The following is a 17,110-nucleotide window of genomic DNA, read 5'->3' on the forward strand; positions in this document are numbered from 1 at the left end:
CGTTTTTCGGGCGCTTGCGGGCTGCTCGCGTTTATTTGTTTGCTGATATTGTACATTATACTATCACGGCATGGTATCGAGATGTTCCTAGATATATCTCCAAAAGTAAGTTCAAAAGTTCAAAAGTTAGTCATTTATTTATTGGTAAAGGTAAGAGACAAACAGCTTATACATAAAATATATATAAATATATACATGTTAAATACAGTCAAGCCAAAAAAGTCAAGTTAAAAAAAGGGGTGGACTAACGCAGTTAGATATCAAGAACGGTGAGTCTTTTTTAGTACAGCACAATGCACGAATTTTCGGTAATCTTTCTGTTCTCTCAATTCTCTGCAAGTTGTAGATATTCAGGAGTATGTTTCGATTACTCCCGGAACCCTCACAAACCTCTACATAATATAGTAAGACACCAGTGAGGAGATAATGTAGAGAAAAAATACAAATTAATTGAGTATTCTGTAATAATATCGTGATTAAATAATAAATACCACCATGTTCGACTTAATTCATTACCTTGCGTTAAGTTGGCCAACTACAGGGTGAGTGGTTTATTTATGATTTTAAGTTTAAGTTTCCCCAAGTTTCCCATCTTGACGTGTCAAACATTCCTGTCATTTTTGTTATCTCTTTTCGTGACTCATTTGAATATTTCAACCAGGGGCATTTAACTAAGCTTTGGCCTCGAAACTCATTTGAAACCGCCACGCCCACCTCAAAATTCTTATAGAAAACGAATAATATGGCTAAAAGCTCAGATCTCATTGGTGAGAACAGAAGGATTGGTTTGATCTCTCGCTCTCTACCATAATGACTCGTGTAACAGAAAGAGATGACGGAATTTTGACAGTTTCAAATCATTCAAACAAAATGACAGTGGTTTATTTATACACGCGGGTTGTCATTTTCTGCCGAAATACTATCATTTCCGTCGAAAATATTGCGTGTTAATGTTGTTCGTGATAAAAATACAATATAAGCCAGTATAGTGTTAGCGAGTTACAAACATATTATATTCAACCTACCTACGTAAGTTCAAGTTTAAAGTGAATTAACAGTTTTAGGTTATTCGTTCGGTTTTTTGAACAATGCTTCATACTTGACATTATGTCTTCCTCCACAACGTATAAATGTTATTTATTATATCGATAAACTTATTCATGTTATTGATTAGTGTTATCCTGTATTATCTTATTGTTTTTGGTGAAATTAAAGATTTTTTAACATATGTAACCATGAGTTCATGAGGCTGAAAAATGTCGGAATTCTTCGTCATACTGTCGGACAATCATGTTTTGGAAATTTTCTTCAGTGTTTTTGCAAATTTCTTGTCATTTTGGGTTTCTTCTTCTCAGATTTACAAGTTTCATCTCAAGGAAATGCACTGTAAAAGTTTATTTTCTTAGTCAGGCCCTTGGAAAACATTTCGACATTTTTCTGCTTCAAGGACATTTTTATTTTTAAAATATTTTTTTTGGGCTAGTGAATGAATGGAGTAGGCCGAGAGCAATTATATTGTCTATGGTTGCATCTTACTTTTAGATGACCTTGAGTTTTTTCTATCTTGTCTACTGCTCTTTTCCGCACGGTAGGTACTGCTTGTATATCTGTGGTTAAGTACTGTATAATTCTGTTGTATACAAAAAGCCCGAAGATATCGATCTAGAGAGTGGTATATTTATGATTTCAACTTATTTCAAGACTAGGTGTGTTTGCGCAAGTCTGACACCTTCGTTAACGTCTCTGATTCAAAAGCTGGCAGTTGAATAAAACTTCGAATTGAACACAGTGAGTACCGGACGATTAGTAGATACAATAATTAAATTATTGGTGTTTTTCCTTGTTTTCATAATTATTTTTCGTATTAGTTCTGTGTTTACGGCTTTTGTTTTTGTTTATTAGTCATCGTTTAAGATGTCGGGATCGTGTATTGAGACGGCAGAGGCGCCTGCATGGCTTTCCAAACTGGAAAGACAAAGAGAAAAACTAAGTAAAGGAAAACTAGGACATGATAGTGGGGCCGGAGCAGCTTGCAATACTTGTGGTAAATAATGTTTTAAAATTTTATGATTCATACCGTCTAAATTTACCGGTATTTACTATTTTGATAGAAATTTGTGCAAATTTCATTTAGTATCTATACCTAACTTTAAAAGAGCAGTGTTTGTACATGTTTATATGAATAAGCAACAGGTTTGTTGTTCCTTATTGTTTTCTCTGTTCAGTACCTTATCAGTAATTTGCACTTTATTATCTTATTAGTATCGGTTCACTGCTGTCAAGCTATTTATAGACATTCAAAGGCTTATTCATTGCAAATACCTTGGAACACATCTCTTGAGTAAACAGAAGACTTTAGTGTAATATTATTTTTATTGTGCACCTTTCAATTTTTCTCCCAAAGCTTTTCTCTTCATCTATCCCCAAACTCCCCAGTCAAATTGCGTTTTAATTGATTGTCAGAAACAATTAAAATGCTGTGTATGCTCGGAAATCAAATCTGCGTTGTTATTGAATATTTATTTAAAAGCCTCTTCAGATTGCATGACATAATCACTTAAAATAATCACTTAAAACCATTGTATATCATTTTCGAACTAATCAGTTAATTCAATACCAGTAAATGCCCCTCCCAATTTTCGGCTTTAGATAGGCAAAATTATTTAAAATAATAATAATTTAAGAGATACTGCACAAGATTTCATCTGTCCGGAGCTTGTTGAACTATGTGACTCTCAGGGGAATATTGTGAGGCTAACAGAAGTGAGTGCAGGAGGAGAAAGGAAAGAGGAGGGTTGGGAAGAAACTGGCTATTCAAATCAACCTGTAAAAAAATTTTTTTTTTTTTTACCATAATACATCAATTTAAAAATGTTTTTTAAACTTATTTTTATGGATGAAATAACCCACACAGCCATTGGGAGCCACCTCTAGGCTGGAGCTCCAAAATATCTGATAAACCTACTTGATTCTGTGCAAAGGAGGGTGGTTCCTCTGATTGACAATCCATTGTTAAGGCGATGCACCACGTTGTGTAACATTTGGAATCGGGCCACTGACAATAACACTCCTTATGTATTCTCGGTCCAACATAAGAACAACCCGTGGACGCGCATGTCTCCGCCCCTTCTCCCCCCTTCTACAAGGACGAGCGTTAACACATTCAGACCCACTTCTTTAATAAATTAATTATTTTATTTTATTTGTTTGCCGACAAATAAAACAAAAAATTAAAACATTTCATGCATTCAAATAATAATGATGATAGTATTACAATATATATTGTACTTTATTTGGCATCAGATTTATCAAATCGGCTAAAAATTAAAAGGCCATTCGAAACAAATCCTGCAGCACTTCCAATGTGTAACACTATTAACAGTTTTCCCTTACCGGCTGGATTAGGGGGTCCTACGGAAAGGCCGCGTGCGAAAGCATCTCGTCTTGATTTAACAGTATTATCAACCCATTTTTTTTTCGATACATCACCTGCATTAATCCAGGTTTCATCGAGGTAGTATATAGTACGACCTTCCCTACGGTGTCTCTCGATTGCTCTTAAGGAATCTCTACGCCAAAAAATCAAGTCTTCACGCTCCGTCAATAAACTGTAACGTTTTCGATTACAATATTGAAAACCCAATTCTTTGAATACCTTGTGGAAAGTGCTGCGCTTAAAATTTGGCAAGGAATCATCGTTATTGACATTCTCCAAAACTTTATTTATTGTGGGATATGCTTTTCCAAATAAAAAAGTGTGAATCTTTGATCTTTTGGCATTTTTATCGGCATATTTATTTTTTTAAACCGATCAACACCAACATTCACAAATTTTATACATATATTACCTATCTATATCCTTTAATCATAAAAATGCCTTGTTGTGAATCGAATAGTCATACAAATAACACATAAATAATGTTTACATGTCTTTTTTTGTTTTTCGTAATTGGTGATAGTGAATTTGGACATATCGGCTGAACATTTATTTTATCGCGGGGTCTGAATGGGTTAATTTCTCTAAGCGCGGGCACTCAGAACGAAAACCAAGGACATACTGAATTGTGTGCGGTAACGAGAATCGCAGCCGAGCGATGGTGAAGGAACGAAGCGGGGGGGGTGGTATGCGCAGAACGAACCTAATTTGGTACGACAGCAGGTTGTTCTTAAGTTGGATAGAGAATAGATGGCGATAAGGTTGAGATTTCCGCTTAACATCAGCCGCCTTTTTTGATTTATGCAAAAAAAAAAAACTGCTAAAAACCCTGTCTTAACTCATTTTGTGAAGTTCAAACGTAAATACTTAAATGATTTTCAATAATTTTCCAAAGAAATCTATTTGCCACATTATACAATAAAACCATAATCAAAGAGGGGTTTGTAGATAGGAGATTTTACCCATTAAAGCTGTTTTTATGAGCCTGGTAATTTATTTTTTCTGGACCTAGTTTTTTTTGGTTTTTAACATTAGTTCCACACAGGAGGCCGTCTTTAAATATGCCGTGCGGAGGGTTTTTTTTAAGGAAAGGAAGGAGAGGAAAATCTGGGAAGGAAAATGGTATGAGGGGTGGGTAGGAATCTGGGGACGGTGTGTCCAGGAGTGACTGAAGGAGTGTTGAATTCATCCCTCCCACCGCAGTGTAAGGCAATGGGTTGAGAGAGCCTGCTGGAGAGGTAAAAGATCTCCCTCAACCAGTCTCTCCTAATATATAAAAAGACTTGTCAAAAATATGGTTGATTTAAAAAAATGTTTTCCACCTGCAATTTTTAATTAAAGCATCTATAATATTTCTAAGCGATCTAATTTTAAAACAAAACACGTGATTTAGCATTACTTTACAGTGCATCGCCTTAACCGACTAATTGCCATCTCTAATGTACAGATGCAATGTAGATTGTTCTACAGGTATTTCAATGGAGCCTGCTCGAAAGAGCTAGCAGCATTGATCCCCTGTACACAAGTGCACATTAGCGAAATTCGACGGAAACATAACACCCATTCACAGTTGATGTTGATTTCATGAGAATGGGTCATTTTTCAACTCCTTTAGTGTGATTCGGCTCGCATGTGGAACGAGCTACCAGTATCTGTTTTTCCTCCTTCATATAATCTGGGTCTCTTCAAGACCCGCATTGATAAATCCCTTCCCACAGCCCCTACCTTAACACTCCCCAACCGGATAGCGATATAGTTTCCGTCTTTATATTGTGCTTTAATTTACACAGTGCTCTTACGAGGTGTATCACTAAAAAATATATACATGTAAATTGAATCTAATTTGATGGCCCACGCCGGTTTTTGAACACGCCACCTCTGGGTGCAGAGCCATGAGTGACGAAAGATAACATACACATACTGTATTCATCTTTATTGATATGTTTTATGTTTGTATCAACAATGGCAGTAGTTTTATTTAATTGAAGCTAAAACAAAGAGTTATTTTATACGTTTATTTGAATCATATCTGAAGCCAACAGTCTTCTCCAGGTCATTAACCCATCGCATGATTGTAGCAGGCTCGGGATAATGCTGGGATAGCATGTCGCTCAACCTGCTATTATGTATTCATATAATTAATATGAATTTGTTTTGACTCAACCATCTGAGAACTGACGAAGAATTTTAAAATTTCACGGTTGTCTACTGAATTGTGAATCAATTTTTTATCTTTTTATCTTGAACTTAAACTTGTAGCGTTGTTGCGTATTTGTTTAATTTCTCATTTTCTAGGTATTAAGTATGTAGATAATCTCTGTATGTGTTATTATTTATTTTGATTCATGTTATTATGTGTCATACAATCAATTACGTCTAACACTAAGGGGCGTTGGAGCAACATACTCCTTGAATTTGGGTCAATCTAAAAATAATAAGTATACACAGGAAGGCATTTTTACACAAAAAAAAGAGCCTAGAACGATGTGTGTGTGGCAGTTCGTGACAGAAGAACTTATGTACGATACAATACAATTAAAATTAAGTACATTGTCTCAGTAACCTATCTTCAATTTTAATTCATCAAGGAAATAAGTCAGCAAGTGCATAAATATGTGTTACCTAATTTGTTTAATCTTGGTGAATTAATTTTAACCTTTTGATGAATGTTTGTAACTTTGCAGGCTCCAAGTGCCCCGGTCTGGACCTGCACTTCTGGCGGAAGGTTTGCCGCAACTGCCACTGTCCCAAGGACGTCCACGACGTTCAGGATGACGATACCTGCGGCTGGGCGCAGTTCGCACTGTTGGGGACGGCTAGACCCAAGAAGGCCAACCGTAAGTCATTATTTAAACCTTTTCCTTTTTATATCCAGACTTATTAACACACTTTAATGTCGTCTAAACAAAGTATAATCATTTTTTTCCACTAAAATCGCAGTGTAATCTTAATTCCAATCTTGCATCACATTGAGAATCTATTTAACTTTGCATTAATATTGTGACAATGTCGTAAAATTGCATAAAGTACCCTTTTTATTACGCTACGCTATTTAACTTTGAAATAACATTGTGACAATATCGTAAACTTGCATACAATACCCTTTTAATTATGCTACGCTGCAGTATAAAATAGTATTGAGATATATTGAAACCATGATGATGTTTGCTTCAACTTTTTCTTTGTTGCATAAATCGATTCTACTTTTTTTAAAATATAAGTGAAAATGTGCCTAGAAGAATCCAACTCAAAGGCGAGTACTAAATTTAGTATGTAGTTAGTAATATTATTACATATAAATTTTAATATCACTAGGCGATGATGGAATAGAATTTGAAATTGCGAATAACCGGTTTAATCAAAATGAATTATGTAAATAAAATAATATTTTTATATAACCTGCAACAAATTATTATGTGTACTCAACGTAACAAAGATGCTAAGAAGTATCTAATTATCTTGTTTGATAAATAATTAATCATAAAGTAATCCCCATTATCATAGGTTTACACTAAACATTATACATTTAGTGCTTAGATTTTAGATAATCTTGATTAATTTTAAAGGTTCAACTTTTAAATGATTTAACCCTCAATAACTTCTACTGTCTGATATATAAAGGTTTCTGATTAATTAATCCCATTGAATGATATCGTAGCTTAGATTAAGATAAATCACATATAAAATAAAACATATAAAACCCACTTATCTAAAAGATATCAATACAATATCAAAATTCCAAAATGTAATACCAAACAAATGCAAAATAACTATAAATATTTAGGAATAAAGTATTTCAACAACCTTCCGATTGAAATAAAGAAATTAAAGGATATTAACATACTTAATCATGTACTAAAAATACATTCCTGTAGGGATATATCTAGCTGTCTATGCAACGCACTGGAACGAGTAGATTCAATTAGATACTTGGGCGTAATAATCGACAATAAACTTCGATGGGAAGATCATGTAATTAATGCCACGAGCCGTATAAGGAAACTGGCATATATTTTTAGAGCATTGCGAAATATACTAAACAAAAACACACTAAAAACAGTATACTTTTTCCTGTGTCAATCAATTTTATCGTACGGTATAATTGTCTGGGGAGGATGCTCTAAAACTGTACTAGATCCACTAATAAAAGCCCAAAAATTGATAATACGGACTATCTACAAAGCACATTATATACAACCCACGAAGGACTTATTTAAAGACTTTAAAGTTCTTAATATAAAATCCTTATATGTAAAAAATGTTACCTCTTATTTTAAATTCAAATTTACAAAAAAATATATATCCGATTCAAATTATAACACAAGATACTCGAACCAATACAACTATATTATTCCGGCAACAAAAACTTCAATGGCACAGTCCCAGTTTAACTTTCTTGCCCCTAAAATATTTAACAATTTATCAATTGAAATAAAGTCAATAACCAAATATCTCACTTTCAAAAAGGCGCTTGATGACTTTTTGATTAATGATTGTGACAGTGTTAATCACTTGTTTCTCATTCTCAGATAGTGAATAAACAACTATGTACAAGTAGGCATATGTATATGTGTGTATGTATGTATGTATGTATGTATGTATGCATACATATATATATATATATGTGTATGTATGTATGTATACATATATATTTGTATATCTTTGTATGAATATGTATGCATCTATAAATATGAATAAGTGTGTGTGTGGATGTATGCGTGTACACGCGTATTTACGCGCTCATACATGCATGTACACTTACACAACCAGAAAAGAGAGTTATGTATTTGATCTTTTCCTGCATAATAGCATGTCTTAGACTACAAATTTTTTTTTTTTTTTTGTTTTTCTTTTATTTTTATTTCTTCTTTATTCTTTTTATTTTTCTTTTTGTCTTCTGCTTTCTACTTTAACATTTTTATATTTTCTATTTCCATTATAATTCATTCTAATATAATCTTTCATACTTTAAACATGTATAAATATTTAATTCATATGTTAACACTAGACCTCACATACTAACTATATACCATTGGTCGCCACGAGACAGGCAGTCGCCTAGTGTGGTGATTTAATGTATCACATGTAAGAAAATGTATTATTGTATTATCATGTATTCTATAAATAAATAAAATAAATTAAACTAAAACTGAAGTTACTCTTTGAGAAATAATTAACTAAATAATTGCCTGTTTTTCCCTTCATTGATATTTATTATCAGTCTATACTCATCTCCAATGTATTTAAATTTTGTCTCTTTATATATTGTTTCTATCATATATATACTTACTTATAGCACAATGATTCTATTTTTCTTATAATTAGTGTAACTCTCTCACCAAGCACAAGAACCAGTTTCTTCATTGGTGAGATTGCGAACATAAATATATTTTGTAAGTAATGTAAATATATTTTTTATGTACTCATATTTTATCCTGTACCCACTTTATATATATTAAATACTAAAAAAAAATATATATATATATATATATATTACATCAGTACTGTAAAATGAGTTGATTATCAATTTTCAACTAAATTACTTTTTATAAAGACATTTGTGTCGGAAAATTTGATGTCATATTTGTTGCACATGTTTAAACTATAGAAATGCATTTAAAAAAATAAATTATACATGTTTTTCAGAAGTCAAAAAAAACCCCACTCACTTATAACCCCCAAAGTCACTTATTACAATGATATGTGCGAGTTTGAATATAAACTGGTGAATCTACCTTACAAAAACTCTTTTTTTATTTTCGATTTGAACATTTCGATTTTCTTTTGTCTACGCTTCCACTCATTTTAAAAGTCGTTGAATAGCTGATATTAACTCCCTAGCTAGTGATTTTTTGACCTAAAAAATTTCAACTCGCTCTACTCAAAAATGAAAGTTCAAATTAAAAAAAGTTATACCGCAAAATCGACTCCAAAGTAGATTCTTCCGTTTCCTGCTAGTACCACGATTTTAAGTACACCATGTATATATCAATAGACACTGATACGCTTTACGATATAAACAAGAACTATTATAATCGTTGAAGAATTTATATAACGTATTTACAACCGACAGTATATAACTAGAAACCAAATGTGATGTGTTAACTAGTGATTTCCCTAAAATAAAATAAATATTATATCCGTGATAATCAAAGTCGTCCCCCAACTCGAAAGTAGCCCCATATTACGGGTTTTTGTTTATTTTAGATATTTACAGTTTTATTTGTATTTCAGACACCGTAATGAAGATCAGGGGAATATCAGATGAACCAGTGAAGCTTGAATGGGTTCCTCCAAATACATCTCCAGACATGGTAAGTCATAGAAAACTCATTCCGTCAAGATCAACACGACAAAACAAAATATATCGTTTGCTCCAATGTAGAACCAAAACTAGAAAAAATTCTCTAATTCCCCGTATACGTGTGCAATATAACACAAAATTTCACAATATAGACATTTTTAACAATAATAATAATTACTGCCTCTTTTTCAATTCCAATTTTATACCCCCCTGACCATAAATAAACCACTCACTAGAATCTAGTGACTAGATTGATATCTTCGGGCTTTTTGTATGAAACAAATTGGTCCTCTATTTAACTATAGATATGCCAATATTTAGACAATTTTTATGCGTGGAACAATGCTACGTCACACAACATCGATGAGGATAGAGGAAACTCAAAAAAAAAGGCGCAACCATAGACAATATACAAATAAAAATGGCAAAATATTACCTCACAACAGGAAAATGAAAAACTGTCACATGTTAAGCATTTTTATTTCAGCATGACAATAAATTATAGATGCACGTTAAATTATTAACGAATAAGGTAGAATGATGGAATTCTACATAGCATGATATAGTCACGATCCGGTTAGGCCTCATAATACGCACAATCCTGCCTGAAAAAGAAAATAGATTAATTTCTGCGGTGAAGTTAAATTAAGGCTATTACAAATTAGCAAATTAAGAATAGAGCAAAGAGAGATTCTTGGTTACAAACACCTGTTCTATTTTGTGTTTGAGATGTCAAGATTAAGCATTGGAACACTCGGCCTTTGCTTCCGATTGAGAAACGAGAGCCACAAACTGACAGACATCTCGCTAAAATTGGATAAACAATATATTAAAATCCGCCAAAATCAGCCAGTACTCAGCTGTCAACAGTTTTTTCCAAAGGCATTCAGAGTTTTTCATTGGTGGATATCGTTAAGCAACAATATGAATCAACAAGCTGTGTCTTTTCTATGGTTCCAATTTTTGATTGGAGTTATACCCCCCTGCCCCTGACTCTATCAATACATCTACCAAACATGTAAACAAATAAATCACATTTTGAATAAAGAGTTATCAATTAAAGTAATATTGGTATCTACGTTATCTTGTCTGATATGAAATGAAGTTTTTTGTTTATTTATAAAACAAAGACAATTTACTTTATTGTGGACTTATTACATGTTCAAAGTCTCGCATCAAGTGACGCTTCAGACATGCCAACTTGTCATCATGTGACAGTTGGCTTTGTGACAAATACCAACAGAACAGATACTTATCAATAAGTATGTTGTTTCAACTTTGAATAAAAAGTTTGATGAACTTTTGAATAATGTTACACATTACGCAGGAATATTTCACATTACTTCAGAAATTAGTATGTTTAATACTATATATTCCTAGTGTTGCTCTTTGCTCATAACATTGAAATGAGACTTGATGGTGGATGTATTGACATGTGTTTGTGTTCCTGACAGGTATCAGACTATATGTCCAGCCTGGGCGAAGGGCTGGCCCCGGTGGCGGGCTCGGGGGGTGCAGCACGCAGGAGGGAGCAGCTCCGCAGACAGATCCCGCCCCATGACATCAACAGCGACCTCTGTTGCCATAAGCTCACACAGCAGGAGCAGGTGGACCACAAGGTATGCGGATGTTTACTTGCGGGTATCAAAATACGGTTCCATGATAACTCAACACAGTGACAATTCAACACACTTTTACAAAGTGATATAAAATCATTAGAAACCATGAAAAACATTTTTTTTTAACCTAACCTAACCTACTTAACCCAGTTAATAAAGTTTTTGTTTCATCACTTTCCATGACTATATAACTTTTTAAAGATGTGATGATTTATCCGGTCACCCAAAATGTATATTCGTTCTGAGCGTAGCAAAGTTCTGTTTTAAATCAACCGTTTTGCATTTCATCTCTCTGTAAATTTGTCTGTACTTTCCATTTCAAGATGGTGGCCATTTTAATGGTTCTCTAAAGGTTATTTTTTCAAATGTAAAATTGTTGTATTTATTTATACTTTCTTATTCGCATTTTTTCAAATTTATAATACCTAATTTAAAATTAAAATAAAATTTCACAATACAGACAGGATTTCGGCAGCTGTATTGTTCTCTTTATTATCCATAAACAACCATCCCAAGTTTCTCATGCAGAAATTCTTACTCTCATGTGCAATTATTTTTATTTGCTTCCAGGAATACATATCTCGCATCAAAAACCAAGTCGTAGGGATGGGTAACCTCGTCAGAATTGGTACCATTCAGAAAGGAGATATTTTGTCCATCAATACTGAAGGCAGCCAGCCCGTCGCCGGCACCAAGTCCTATAGCCTGCCGCTGCGAGTGTCCAGCCTCGGCAAGGGAATCAAGTTCGCCAATGTACCCAAGAATACTACGGACAAGCACCTGGTCCTCGACAGCCAAGGCAATGTCATCACCAAGTCGGCCCACATTGCAGACTACAAGACCAGCCCCATCATTAGCCGCATCGTAAGAGATAAGCTGAACTTAATGTTTATCGAGTCTGACAGGATTAAGAGCGCAGTGGAACACGGACCCATCTACGATAGAATGTTTATTGATCTAAAACAACTCAACGTTCCAGTGGAGAGTGACGTGTACCTCAACCCCATTAAAATCTTCCGTGCAGAATATAATGTGAATCCCAAATTTAAAGATGAAACTACGGCTTTTGTGGAATCGCAGGGAGCCAAAATCGTCACCCCCTCTTCTCTCAATAACAATGACAGCAGTCTGAGGAGTCAAAAGAGTGGAACTATCTTCGGGCCTAATGGAGAAATCTGGAGCTGGGCTACACATACTGAAGATCCCAACAATCCCATTAATTCTGTGCACGCTATTAATGCAAATCCTAATTACTACGCTACTTCTGACAGTGTGGGCGTCCACAAGCAACATTCCAATCATCTTTCCCCCCCTCCCAAGGGGACCAGGCAGGCTAATAACTATGATGATTCAGATGTCCCGCCACTTCCTAACTACGACACGTATCCTGGGGAGTTGACCCGACCAATGTCAAAGAAAGATGGCCTTTCAATGTTGGATGCCAACCCAATTTACAGAAATGTGGATGATTCCGAGCAATCTGATACATTGTCATCACTCAAAAACTATCGAGGCACCCACCCTGGAAACAACAGGAATTCCGATTATTCACAAATACATGACTCGGATATTTCCTACATTCCGGACGATATGGTAGAACGAGTAGGAGAGTTGGGAATCAATCCTAACGATAATAACTTTGATGCCGTGAGTCATATTCCTTGCCAGCGTTGCAAGTTGCCTTTCCATCAGGGGCAGGTGGTGGTGAATGCAGAGAGGGCGGGCGAGAATGCCTCCTGGCATCCGCAGTGCTTCACTTGCCACAAGTGCGAACAGCTGCTGGCCGATATGGTGTACTTCTACTATCAGGGAGAAGTATACTGCGCCAGAGATTTTGCAGAAGCTCTGAAGATTCCGCGTTGTGCCGCTTGCGACGAATTGATCTTCTCCGTGTCGTACACGGCTGCGGAGGATCACTTCTTCCACGTCAAGCATTTCTGCTGCTACCACTGCGACGTTCCCCTCGGGGGTAAGAAATACATTCCCGACAACAAGACGGGACAGCCGATGTGTCTCGATTGTGATGTTAAATTCCATGCGGTCAAATGTAATTCTTGTAAGAATATCATTGGCCCCGAGCAGCAAGGAGTGTCGTGGACAAAGTTCCACTGGCACGGCTCTTGCTTCAACTGTTCCTCCAAGATGTGCGGGAAGAGTTTGTTGGGAGGTAAGTTTGTGGTAAAAAACGAGTTGCCTTTCTGCAGTGCAGCGTGCCTTACCAATAAATAGTTTATTACCATTCCTCATGGATTACAAAAATATTATAAGAAAATTACATTCAAGCTTTTTGGCTTTATTGTATAATAAGCCGTATTCCTCGTTTAAGAAATGTATTTAATACAAATTTACTGCCTATTGCATAGATTTTATGAATGTCCACAATAATATTATTAAGACAAGTTAGTAAGGTTCCAACTAATGTTACATACATATTAACAGAGAAGAGTGTATTTCGCAGGGTTATTACTACAACTATGTATTAATCGGCATTTTCAAGTTGTACGCAAAACAATTTCATCATCCGTGAATACCACAAGCATAAAGTATGTGTTTGTGGCATACACGTACCTCCATGTGGGCCAAGTGGGTCAGGAAATTAATGGTATGGTTTTGAGTATAACTCGAAAAGATTTTGTAGTTACAGAGTTACCCCACGATTTCTAACGCCATATTTTTGCATAATAAAATATTGCTTACTTGTATTCAACTAATGAAATATACAATATTAAAAATGTACTCTTTTTAGGGTGAATTGCCTTATACAAAAAAATGTTTTTTGATAAATTTTGCCAATTATAATTATTATGTAATTCTTCCAAGATTTTGACCAAATTGTTCCTTAGCCAAGCAGTGCCATGAGAAAATATTGTGATAGATAATAAGTTAAATAATTACATATTATATCTAATTAAACATAAGATATTTACAAACATATATTTGTAGCGAAGATTTACATCCTTATATTTCAAGAATTTAATTTGATGTGTAGCATAATACTTTATTTTCATATAAATATAATGTAATGATGTACTCTTGTGATAATGGTCTTATTTTTTTATGTTCCCCCCACATTGAAGATCCTAAATCCACATTCCAATACCTGTTATCATTACATCACATCACATCTTGTCAGAGAAACCACACAGCTCCCCTGAGGTGATTTTTCACAAATCCAATGCTGTACAAATTATACAATTATTATTATATCTCCCTGGTTGAATTTTCTTTGCCGTCTGCGGTAATGTAGGCATGCCCGCTGTGTTCTGTATCTTTCGGTTTTATTTTTTGGGAGTGCATTCTCTGTGGATATCTCAAGAAATCGAATAGTGATTTGGCCGAATACCGAATACTCGGACGAAATGCAGAATATTCGGCCGCCGAATATTGAAATTCTTTTAGAATATATTGACATCTGGGCCAGGAAATAAAAAGTGTGGTTTTGAGAATAACTCGAAAATTTTTGTAGTTACGGAGTTGCCCCACGATTTCTTACGCCATATTTTAGCGTGATAAAATATTACTGCAATGTTTAGAAGCTCTGAAAATTAGTTGTGATGAGCCTAGTATGTAGTACAGAATCCGATAATGATTTTTAGCCACCTAGTAAGAAAAGAAACACCAATGAGAATGATATAACATTTGAAGAAAAACACCAGAAACTTTTCTGTGCCTTTGTAGATCTACAAAAAGCATACGACCGAGTCGACAGGAAAAAGCTATGGAAGGTGTTGTCCCAAGTATGGAGTGAATACAAATCTGACTCAAGCAATTGCGTCTCTGTATGAGGGAAGCGTTGCATGTGTTAGGGTGAACGGTGATTTTACGGGGTGGTTTGATATCACAAAAGGTGTTAAACAAGGCTGCGTAATGTCACCGTGGTTATTCAATCTATACATGGATAATTGTATGCAAGAATTGAAAGAGGTGGGATTGGGTGCGAATTTGAATAATTTGAAAGTATGTTGCCTGTTGTATGCTGATGATGCGGTGCTGATTGCTAATAGTATAGAAGATCTACAGTCTCTCGTGTCTAGGATGAACGAAGTATGCATGAAGAATGAGTTAATGATGAATGTAAGTAAGTCTAAAGTAATAGTGTTTGAAAGAGAGAGTACGAAAACAGTGTGCAATATAATTGTGAATGAGGAATACTTGGAGCAGGTGGATGAGTTTGTGTATTTAGGAAGTATGTTTACGAGAGATGGGAAGGCTGACAGAGATATTGAAAGAAGGGTAAATGCAGGTAATTCCGTTAATGGAAGACTGAACGCCGTTGGCGGTAACAAAAAATTGTCCAAAGAAGCGAAGTTAGCAGTCCACAACGGAGTGCTGGTACCTACCTTGATGTATGGAAGTGAGGCATGGAACTGGCAAAGAAAGGATGAAAGTAGATTGAATGCTGTTGAAATGAGATCCCTGAGGCGTATGTGTGGTAAAACCATGTTTGATCGTGTGAGGAATGTGGAGATCCGCAAAGAGTGCAAGGCTGATGTAAGCGTAATTAGTAAGATTAAGAAAGGGACGCTTAGATGGTTTGGGCATGTAGAGCGAATGAGCGAAGATAGGAGTGTAAGGAGGATATATGATGCAAATGTGAATGGTAGCAGAAGTCGGGGACGCCCGAGGAAGACATGGCACGATCAAGTGAATCAGATACTAGAGTCGGGCCATGTCAAGAGTCAGAATAATAGAAGAGTATGTATGAGACGATGTATGAAAGTGAATGAGGCAAGGAGTGTGTGCCAAGACCGAGTTGTTTGGCGGTCCGTCCTCTCTGCCTACCCCTGCGGGGAAACGGCGTGATGGTTAGTTAGTTAGAAAAACACAAAAGTTTCTGGAACTGTTTCGATGAAGTCACTACTGCCAATATGCAAACTAAGGGGATGAAGAAAAATGCAATTGCAAATGAAATAGATTTTTATTTGAAAAGTTCTTGTCTCGACCGTAAGGCAAACCCTTACAAACTGGCGGTCTGCAAACACAAAACAATATCCAATCAAAACTAATTAAGTTTGTTAAAAAATTATCTTTCGTTATCATGCGATAGTGTCTATAGAGTGAGAGACTATTTTCGGAAGCCGGTATAGTCTACGAAGAAAACGCAATCGTCTGCTACCAGCAACACAGAAAAACTGGTTTTTATTCACCACAATTTGTCATGGATAGATTTTATATATTAAATAACGTAACGTAATAACGTAATAAATAATAACCGTATCTTTAAGTATTTTAGAAGTTATTGCTAGGTTCCTTTGAAAGAACATTAGGTGTCGCAAGGAGTTTGACTTAAACATATCCATACATTAATATATAAAATAATCAGAAATTATAAAATAAAACATTTTGCTAACGGACACGGCGCGACCTCGCGTCTCAGCGGCTTCTAACTACTAACTTACTCAACTTCCTCTAGAGCCCGGCTCGATGGCTCGAAGCAAGTAAGAACGAAAGTTATTTGGAGTTCCTAATCACTTCCAGCCATCGAGCCATGAGTTTTGCTATCGGACACGGCGCGACCTCGCGTCTCAGCGGCTTCTAACTACTAACTTACTCAACTTCCTCTAGAGCCCGGCTCGATGGCTCGAAGCAAGTAAGAACGAAAGTTATTTGGAGTTCCTAATCACTTCCAGCCATCGAGCCATGAGTTTTGCCGTCCACACAGTAATACTTACTCAATATCCAGTAAAACCATTGAGTACGGAGCATAAGTCTCCTTATTACATTTATTTTTAGGAATGGGAATAATAACAC

General features: G+C 35.4%; 1 protein-coding gene across 1 annotated transcript; it reads left to right on the forward strand.

Moving 5' to 3' along the window:
* Nucleotides 1–626: 626 nt before the first annotated feature.
* Tes (testin LIM domain protein) lies at nucleotides 627–14,401 on the forward strand. The gene is made up of 7 exons (XM_089639236.1): nucleotides 627–650; nucleotides 1,684–1,788; nucleotides 1,903–2,044; nucleotides 6,121–6,273; nucleotides 9,671–9,750; nucleotides 11,195–11,359; nucleotides 11,930–14,401. The coding sequence occupies exons 3-7, from the start codon at nucleotides 1,915–1,917 to the stop codon at nucleotides 13,586–13,588; spliced, it is 2,187 nt and encodes a 728-aa protein (XP_089495362.1). The 5' UTR covers nucleotides 627–650; nucleotides 1,684–1,788; nucleotides 1,903–1,914; the 3' UTR covers nucleotides 13,589–14,401.
* The last annotated feature ends 2,709 nt before the right edge of the window (nucleotides 14,402–17,110 follow it).

The sequence above is a fragment of the Hesperophylax consimilis genome, chromosome 14 (genome assembly GCF_061612785.1).
Source record: "Hesperophylax consimilis isolate HC1 chromosome 14, BYU_Hcon_1.0, whole genome shotgun sequence".
NCBI lineage: Eukaryota > Metazoa > Arthropoda > Insecta > Trichoptera > Limnephilidae > Hesperophylax > Hesperophylax consimilis.

Coding starts and splice junctions, on each gene's coding strand:
- Tes (XM_089639236.1), top strand. CDS start 1,915: ATGTCGGGATCGTGTATTGAGACGGCAGAGGCGCCTGCATGGCTTTCC. Junction 9,751..11,194: donor CAAATACATCTCCAGACATG/GTAAGTCATAGA, acceptor TGTTCCTGACAG/GTATCAGACTATATGTCCAG. Junction 11,360..11,929: donor AGGAGCAGGTGGACCACAAG/GTATGCGGATGT, acceptor ATTTGCTTCCAG/GAATACATATCTCGCATCAA.